Source organism: Lactuca virosa, chromosome 3, assembly GCF_052849685.1.
Source record: "Lactuca virosa cultivar CGN04683 chromosome 3, Lactuca_virosa_CGN04683_v6, whole genome shotgun sequence".
Taxonomy (NCBI): Eukaryota; Viridiplantae; Streptophyta; class Magnoliopsida; order Asterales; family Asteraceae; genus Lactuca; species Lactuca virosa.
The window spans coordinates 117,048,545-117,058,412 of NC_136428.1; the positions used below are offsets into that span (position 1 = coordinate 117,048,545).

A 9,868-nucleotide genomic window follows, 5' to 3' on the forward strand; every position below is an offset into this window, starting at 1 on the left:
GTAAACCCGTCATTTTTTTGACAATTTTTTTTTAAATAAAATCCAGTGGTTTTTTTTCTTTTGTTTATTTGTTTTTTTAGAACCATAATTAGTCGACAATTTCTGAGTATTTACCTGACAAATAATTACAAAATCTAGGACGCGCAATGGTGGCAAGACACGCTTTTTATTAATTTAATCACACCCCTCAACTTATACAACTTATTCACTCAACCTCCCTATAAATAATTCCCCAAAACACACAATTTTCAACACAAAAATTTCATTACAACTTTATCAATACATCAATGGCATCATCAATTCTCCTTCATTCCCCATTCCTTCCATCTCAACCACACCTCTCCAATGGAAAAACCCAACATCCTAAATCTCATACAAAATTCACAGTTCTTGCAACAAAAAATGACGCCAGTAGTCATTTGGTGGATCAAAACATGATCATTCTGAGAAAGAGAATTCACGAGACAAAGATGGTGGAGAACAACAATGAGCTACCTTCTGACTGGATGGAGTGGGAGAAAAGGTATTACAAAAACTATGATGCGTATGTTTGTGAAGTGGTGGGAATAATACAATCGGGATTAATGAATACTAGACCTAGTTTGGCTATTGGCTTGATGGCTCTAATCACATTAAGTTTTCCGGTGTCAACTTTTGTGCTTGTTTCTAATGCTATGGAGATTACTAAGGAGCTCTTGAGTGGAATATTGCATTAAACAAATTTTAAGGAGTGATGCATGAAATGTTCTAGATCAGTGTGTGAGGAATAGGTTTTTATTTGTTATAAAAACAAAATTATTGATATCAACATAGCGTTTATTTTTATCATAATTTTTCAGTTATGATTGAAGCTTAATTTAGTTTTAGGGTAACTTTATATGAACTTTAAATATTAGTAGTAAAACATGTTCATGTATAAATTGTGTAACTCGTACTAATCAAATGTGAAAAATGGAAATATTATTTTCTTTGGTTTACACGAGAAATTATGTATACATTTATACATACATATGTAGAGTTAGGTTCAAATGTTTTTACTATCTATTGTGTGCTTGTAGGATTGATTCTGAACCAATCATTTTAGTTATTTTAAGAAAGTAATTAATGCGTATTAAATGCTGAAAGTTTAATTAATGCGCATTATATCTTTAACATGTAATATGCATTAACTATTTTCTTAAAATAACTAAAATGATTGGTCCAGAATCAATTTTAAATGAACACAATAGATATTTAGAACAAAATAACATAACCCTACATATGTATATATGTATACATCTATATATGTACACTTTGAAAGTTACAATAAAGTTTTGGATTCATGGCTTAAAGACGTTATTAGTATTATTTTCTTTTGAATATTAGTAATGATATAACATTAATTATAAGTGAAATAAAAAAGTCAACAAAATATTGATTTTGACATCAAACCTAGTTCGAAAATATAAAATAACATATAAAAAATGGTTCAGACAATATACCGTACGTTTTATTAAATTAAAATAAGTAATAAATAACACTCGATTATTTATGTCTAAGTGATATTGTTTCCATTACATATCATAATTCTCATGAATTTCTCAATTTTACGGCGTAACTTTAGAATATTATCATGACAATATCTAAGATAAAATATAGATATGTTATTTTCATACAAATGTCATAGCTATTACTTATATATATTTAACTTAATCGGCTAGCAACTTAAAGGAAACATTTTTCTTACAAGTTAATAATTTAAACATAGTATAAAAGTTTTAATAGCTTAAGTAGAATTAAAAAGAAAAATGTGTTATTTTTCTATACTCTTTACCGTTATTTCATTTCTACAAATGATATGATAACTAACTTGATTTAAATATGCTATAAAAACTTTCAATAGCTTACGTAGAATTAATAAAAAAAATATGTTATTCTTTCTATAGCCTTTAATGTTATTTCACTTCTACATATGATATGACAATTGAAAAACTTTTTATAGGAAAGTTTGATATATCAAAAGTTCATGAGCCGACATATTTAATCTGATTCTTATTTTGTAACTCAAATTCTTGCATAAAAATGATAATTTTTTTAGCATTAAATATAATTTAAACTCAATTACATACTAAAACATCAAATTAAAAAATATATATTTAGATTTTAATAATAAAAGTTATATATTTAATCTTAAATTTTCAGGGCCGGCCAATATATGTATCGCCCAAGGCACACAAAAGCAACAGACATAAAGTTGGGCTCATTTTCACTTATACTAATATCAATCATTCTAAAGCCCTAAAGTAAGTTTGTAAACTATGTTAGAATCTAACATTGATATTGCCTCACTACCCCTCAATCTCATCAGGTCATTTTACATCACGTTGATGATGGAAATCAAACGAAGTCTACTACGGAAGGAAAGTGTTACAAAACTTCGTTGAAGAATGAAGAACATTAGAAATTCTTTGGAAAGATGAAATCCATAATCTTCAATAATCAATATGCTATAGGAGCAAAATACGTAGATTACCATATATTACTATAAAAATATAACTTCAATTATCTTATATTGTTTTTTGTAATACTTGGATTACGAATTCATAATCATTTGCAGCCAAACGTAATGACGATTAACAAAGGATAAATATATAACCATACAATGAATATCTCATGTTTATAAATTTACGTAGCAAAACAAATGTCTTAGAAAGTTGTAAAGATATATTCCAACGATGAGTTTATATATTAAGAATATTGACAGATTATATGTACGATGATAACGAAGAATTGTGAATTTAGAGAAAAAATGTATTTTTTTTCGTTTTTTAATTTTTAAATGTCATGTTTAATTTAAAAGTTAGGATTTATTTAAATAACATCTTTTATTCATTTATATTTGTTATTATAAATATTAAAAAAAAATCCAAAAATAAATAAAAATAAAATGATGACATCAAGTGAACGGGTTGATCCGAGAGGTTCCCGAATCTTAAAATTCACCCAAATTCGAGTCTATCACATCATCCCGCTCCGAATCTGATCGCCATTTTCATATATACCACAAACTCTCAATTTAGCAGAGGTAACACAATCTGATTCTTCCTGATGTTAAGTGTGTATGCATCATTTGTTATTGATTTTTGATGCTCTATGTAATCATTTGTAAAACCTAGTTTCATCATCAATCCCACGGAAACGGCGATATCAGTTGTCAAACTGACAATTTGTTGTTCGGATAAAAATGCATCCGGTGTTTATTGGATCACATGGTAACATGAAGACGATGAAAGAAGATTTATTTAGCGCAGTGGTTCCACTGCTAAAGCTTCTATCAATAGCTGTTATGGGGTTAATACTTGCTCATCGCAAAACCCAAATCATCCCCAAAGCCACATTCAAGCTACTTAGCAAGCTGGTATTTGCTCTCTTTTTACCCTGCCTTATATTCATCGACTTAGGTCGATCCATTACCCTCCATAATCTTGTTCTTTGGTGGTTCATCCCTGTCAATGTGTTAATCAGCACGGTTTTAGGGTTTATGTTGGGCGTTATAGTTGTGTTACTGTGTAAGCCTCCTCCACAGTTTGTGAAATTCACCATTATCATGACTGCTTGTGGGAACACAGGTAATCTCCCCATTGCTATCTTGGGTTCCCTTTGTCATACTCGTGATAATCCTTTTGGACCAAATTGTCACCAGAAGGGTGTTGCGTATGTTTCTTTAGCTCAATGGGTATCTGTGCTTCTTGTCTACACGCTTGTTTATTACATGATGGAACCTCCCATGGAGTACTATGAGATCATTGAAGAAGACAACATTGAAAATGGCAATGGAGTTACCAGGCCTCTTGTTGTTGAAGCAGAATGGCCAGGCATTGATGAAACTGAAATTTCAAGAACCCCCTTTATAGACAAAACCTCTAAAACCTCACAATCCTCTGAGGAAACAAGTAGAGAAGCCATAGGGTGTTTTGCAGAGCCTAAAACAGTCAGAAAAATGATGGTTGTTGCAGAAAAGACTCCAATTCAGAACATTTTTCAGCCTCCAATACTAGCTTCTCTTCTAGCTATAATCATAGGGTCAATTCCTCAAGTCAAATCTTTTGTTTTTGGACATGATGCTCCCCTTGGGTTCATAACAGACAGCTTAGAGATATTAGGTGGTGCCATGGTGCCTTCTGTTATGCTTGTTTTGGGTGGTGTTCTTGCTGAAGGACCAAATGACTCCAAACTTGGACTCAAAACCACCATTGGTGTCACTGTTGCTAGATTATTAGTGCTTCCAGTTTTAGGAATTGGAGTTGTAGCTTTAGCTGATAAGATGCATCTTCTTGTAGCTGATGATTCTATGTACAGATATGTGCTTTTGTTGCAGTATGCAACCCCAAGTGCCATTCTTTTGGGAGCTGTTGCTAGAATGAGAGGCTATGCTGTTAGTGAGTCATCAACACTTCTGTTTTGGCAACATATATTTGCTCTCTTTTCGCTTTCTTTTTACATATTCATCTACTCTCAACTTGTGTCACTTGTTTGAAGCAAGTATTTGTACATATACATGTATACATACATATCGTATTGGATTTCCTTATGAGCTTGGAAACCCATAATGTTAATAGTGTTTTGGAGTTTTGTTGAATGAGATTAAGATTTGTAGGATTTTGTTTCTTGATTTGATACTATTATACAATTGTGATGAAATTACATCTTGAAAAGTGACACCCATGTGGTAAAACTTTAGTTAAGATGATTTAAGCTTTGCTTCATGATATGATGTGTTGGGATTTTTATGAAACACAAAATGTTTTAGGGTCCCGATACCCACGAACAATATTCCAAACAAATATTGTAAATAATCAACAATGTATATATACGAACAAATCGAAAAGAAAACATTTGTTTTAAACATGATTCCAAACGAGAACCAAAATTGAGCAATTACAAAACACGAAACCTAGTAGCAATATATTGCTATGGTGTAACTGTAACCCTCTAAGAACATCAACATAAACATATCCCATGATCCCATAGCAATAGGGTAAGTGGGAGGTAGATGTAAACAATTATATCTCCATGTGGCTGCTTTCACCAAAAAAGGCCTATGACATAAGAGAAACATGAACCTGCAATCGTACAATCATGTAGAGAGTAAGTCGATGCAAACACTATATAGAGGCATGAAAACTCAAGCATAGCTCAAAGCGGCTACAAGTAATAAAATGGGAAAAATGATAAAGATGAGAAAGTGGTAGCAAGTAACTATTAGATGAAAGTCGCAGTCTTATAAGAAAGAAAACAAAGAACTAATAATCTACTTTTTAAGCATATGTACCCTTCTATATGAGGTCATGTCTTCCGAGATGGCCAACTCCTTCGTCAGGCATATGGTATGCATCCACTTGAGTCACGTATTTCAAAAAAGGGGTAATATGGGAAATCAAGAAAAATAAAGAGCATCTTCTTAGTGGAGGGGCAATTTAGGAATTTTACTTGTTTTAGTTTGTTAAGCACACCATGACACCAATTATAGAAAACGAATGTGATGGAAATAATGTTTAACCAAGATATCAACAGAACAACATTGAAACGAATATTGTAAACAATCAACTGAATATAAATCCTAACCGATCGAAAAGGAATAAAAAAAAATAATAACATAAATTTAAAGTTGCAAGTAGACTATCATGTTAATGAAATGGAAATAAAGCACCATGTTTATTTAAGAAATGGGATTTTGGATCAAAGGATTTTGGTCTTATTTTGTTGAAAAGATATGCTCAAATTTGCAATATAGTTTGTTTTTTGCAGGAGAAAATGAAAATGATTGAATGCACCCAAACTGTATATGTCGATCTTTAAATGTGGATCACACTTTTCCAGAATTGCATGAAGATAGGGTAAGGTAGTTCTTGAGGATCTGTGTGAAGTCAAATCTCCTCATAAAGAGAAAGGCCTCTAAGGCTATGCAGTCATGCAGAGATGCATTTAATTATTTATTCTGAAAATGTGTGCTTGGATTTATGTTGAATTTGTTGGGACCATGAATTTGAATTAATTTCGTAATTAGTCAAATCGGACGTGTCAAAGATAATCTTGGCCTTGGGCATTTGGGTGTCTGAATCTTGCTAAAAGATGTTGATAATCTGGTCTGCTTGACTGATAGGTCTCTATTGGTTATTGGTCAAACTTTTGAAAATATGGAGAAAGTCAAACCATGTAAATTTTGGAGAAATTCAAGACAAGTTAGAATTTTATAATCTCGTCTTCCTTACTCATGAATACTAACTCATACATCAACTCCTGCGGCATCTACTCCCTTCTAACATAACTCATCATCTCCTCCATATTATTTAGCAATGGTAATTTATTATAATATTTCTCAATTTATCATTATTTCTAATTTGTGATTATGTTGCAATATTTTCTTATAGGCTTTTGTAATGGGAACTAGAGTCGGGCACATTATTTTGCGTTTTCGTAATTTATGATAGGTGTTAGAAGCAAAAAAAGATGATCATTTTCAAGAAGTATACTCTCATTTTTGTCAACTTTAGACTATTCATATTGGTAAAAAAATGAAAAAACATCATAAATGATCTCTGTGGTTTCCCCAGATCTGAAGTTTAGTCCCCGTGGTTTAAAAACATCATAGATGGTCCCTGTGTTTTCAAAACTTTTGATGATTGGTTCTTATTGCTAACTTCGTTAAGTTTTGTCCGTTAACTGAAGGGCGTTTTCATCATTTCACTACCACAGGGAGCATTTATGATGTTTTCACTTATTTTTTTTAAAATGAAATAATATTCAAAGGGGTCTCTCTCTCTCTCTCTCTCTCTCTCTCTCTCTCTCTCTCTCTCTCTCTCTCTCCAAACGCAACCTTGACCTACACATAAACACACATGGTAGATTGCAAAACAAATCTAGACTACATATCGTCATCGATTCACCCGATCACAAACCAAATCTCCAAATTAAAATACAAATTAAACTATTGGTTTATCAACCATGTTATCCTTCTTTATAATCTTCTCCAACTCCCGTGCATCAAATCGGATCCCAAATTGGTTGTCTCCTAATTTCATCTTGATCAATCAGTTGTGTTTAATCATCATCTCTTTACGTCTGCACCAGATAACTCAAAGGCTCAAGCTTAGATAACTCAAAGGCCCAAGATGATTGTCGACGTTTTCTGGTGTATTTGACCATGTAACACCAAACCCACATCACACAATTTTACAATTTCAACATCATTAATAAAATTGTGTATTTAAGAAACATACCTGATGAAGAAGATGAAGACAATGGCGACGAAATTGAAGAAGACCTTGTTGGTTTATTAGGTTTTAGGGTTCTCCAGATTTGGTATTCGATTCCAAATTTGGGTTAATGGGAAATCACTGATCAATAACCCACGTCCTCCATAATGAATCATTCCAAGATTCCAAATTTAGGTTTATGATGGAGTTCATTATAGCTACATCCAGTTTCACACACGATCAACACAAAATTTCAATCAATAGGTTACAAAACCAAACAATAGAAACCCATGTGATGTTTATCGATAGAGTTTTCCTGTCCCCACATCCATTTTTTTTTCACAATGATTAATTTACCTCTTGGCAACAAGATCTCGAATACACTGAGAACTCAAACTCCAAACCAAAGAATGAGTAAGATTATACTTCTTAACAACCATGGCTTTAAGATTTGAAACAGTCATCAAATTCAAAGAAACCAATCGGAAATCGTATCTCAAATCAGTCCCACTCATCATCTACAGACGCAACAAAGAAACCCTAATCCCAATTTGACATCTTATCCAAGTCTACAAGAAGCAGATGTTTCAGAAGGTTCATTGGAAATTGAATTAGTTTGAATCGGAGGCACATAAAGGCAAGGTCAATGCAAGAAGGAAGAGGTGAAGGTGTTGACAAAAGTTAATGTGTTATAGAACCAAATGGAGGCTTAAAGTAGCTGAAGGAAATTATGAGGATGAACATACACATATACACACGAGATCTGCATCTTCTCACATATATACACATGAGAGAGAGAGAGAGAGACCTTTTGTATATTATTTCATTTTTTTATTTTTAAAATAAGAGAAAACATCATAAATGGTCACTGTGGTAGTGAAATGACGAAAATGCCCTTCAGTTAAGGACAAAACTTAACAGAGTTAGCAATACGGACCAATCATCAAAAGTTTTAAAAGCATAGGGACCATCTATGATGTTTTAAAACCACATAGACTAAACTCCAGATCTGGAAAAACCACATCGACCATTTATGATGTTTTTTCTAAAAAAATCATTGTTCCGTTGATAGGTTAATAATAAAAAAAGTAAAAACAACCCAACCATACACCAAATATGTATTTGTATCAAACATCATTCGCTCTATTTTTTATTAATTGTTTTCCCCAATATTTAATAAATAAAGTAAATATATGATTTCTTTATAAAATTTAATTTTAAAAAATCAAGAAAACCATATACAATCAAATTAGATTTTTTTATCATACCTCTTCTAGGTACTATAAAAAAAATATAAAAATATTATCTAATTTCTTTTCTATAAATAAATTATAATATCGACTTATTTTCATATCTAATTCTGATTTTTTATTTCTAAAGTTGTAAACGACCCAAACATTCAACAAACCGTGTGTGAATTGTTCGACATAAAATTCGTTTATATTCATTTTATTAATAAATTAGATAAAAAAAGAAATAATTTTAATAATTTTTATTTGAATAAAAAGAACTACAAATTATATTTATTTAATAAAATAATGATTTTGGTTGGGTTGTTAATGAGAATGAAAGTTTGAATTTAATTGGGTTGTATAGATTTCAAAAAGAGAAATTAATTTTTAATGAATAGTTGGGTTGGTTTAACGTCCCAAAAATAATGACATAAAAGTTTTGATTATCAAATAAATATATCGTGAATACATATCATTTCCATAAAACCATGGTGATTAAGATTTAGCAAAATATCATCGAATCAGAGTAAATCACAGAATGCGGAAAACAAGTGGTGTGTGTCCTGTAATTATCCCAAGCTCTTCCATTTGAAAACCGAAGTACCTGAAACATAACTGAAAATCGTAAGCACAAAGCTTAGTGAGTTTCCCCAAGATACCACATACCATACATATCATATAACGGGCCCCACCCAAATGAGATACGAGCCCTGTCCACACTCGCATAACGGGCCCCGTCCAATGAGATACGGGCCCTGCTCACAATCGCATAACGGGCCCCGCCCAAATGAGATAAGGGCCCCGCCCACACTCGCATAACGGGCCCCACCCAATGAGATACGGGCCCCGCCTACAGTCGCATAACGGGCCCCGCCCAGTAAGCATATAACCATATAATCATATAACATTTAAACACATGCGAAAATCACAAAGATAGTAGCATACTGCACAATTATCGGGCCCCGCCCACATACACATCATATATGCATAACCCGATACTAGCATACGAAATAACCATCGGGCCCCGCCTAGTAAGCAAATAAACACATATATATGCAAGAGTCACGTAGACATCTAGCACTCTACATAGAAAACCATGGGCCAGCATTGATGCCTTCGACCCGCTAAGCATAGTGAGGAAACTCACCTCGCACTGCCGAATCATACAGAAAATCCTTGGCTGCTAGCTAAAAGATTCCCGAACTATAAAAAAAATCAAAACAACACCCAATCAACATTAGGGTCCCAATCCATATTCATAAATCCATTACTGGGGTAAATGACCAATTTACCCCTCACCTAGTTTAGACCAAGACTTAGGCCCAAACCATCTAATCCACAAGGCCTAAATACCAGAAACCACCCAAGGCCCAATCCATGGCCTAATTTTCCAAATTGGGC

At 32.8% G+C, this 9,868-nt stretch overlaps 1 protein-coding gene and 1 pseudogene across 2 annotated transcripts; both read left to right on the forward strand.

Moving 5' to 3' along the window:
* The first annotated feature begins 263 nt into the window (after positions 1 to 263).
* Positions 264 to 862, forward strand: LOC145162565 (mediator of RNA polymerase II transcription subunit). The gene has a single exon (XM_079081675.1). It carries the CDS (start codon positions 288 to 290, stop codon positions 714 to 716), a length of 429 nt encoding a protein of 142 aa, XP_078937801.1. The 5' UTR covers positions 264 to 287; the 3' UTR covers positions 717 to 862.
* Positions 863 to 2,972: 2,110 nt separating this feature from the next.
* On the forward strand, positions 2,973 to 4,638 carry LOC145166446 (protein PIN-LIKES 2 pseudogene; annotated as a pseudogene). Its single transcript, XR_013740529.1, has 2 exons — positions 2,973 to 3,064; positions 3,156 to 4,638. The product of XR_013740529.1 is annotated as a protein PIN-LIKES 2 pseudogene (transcript).
* Positions 4,639 to 9,868: the final 5,230 nt, after the last annotated feature.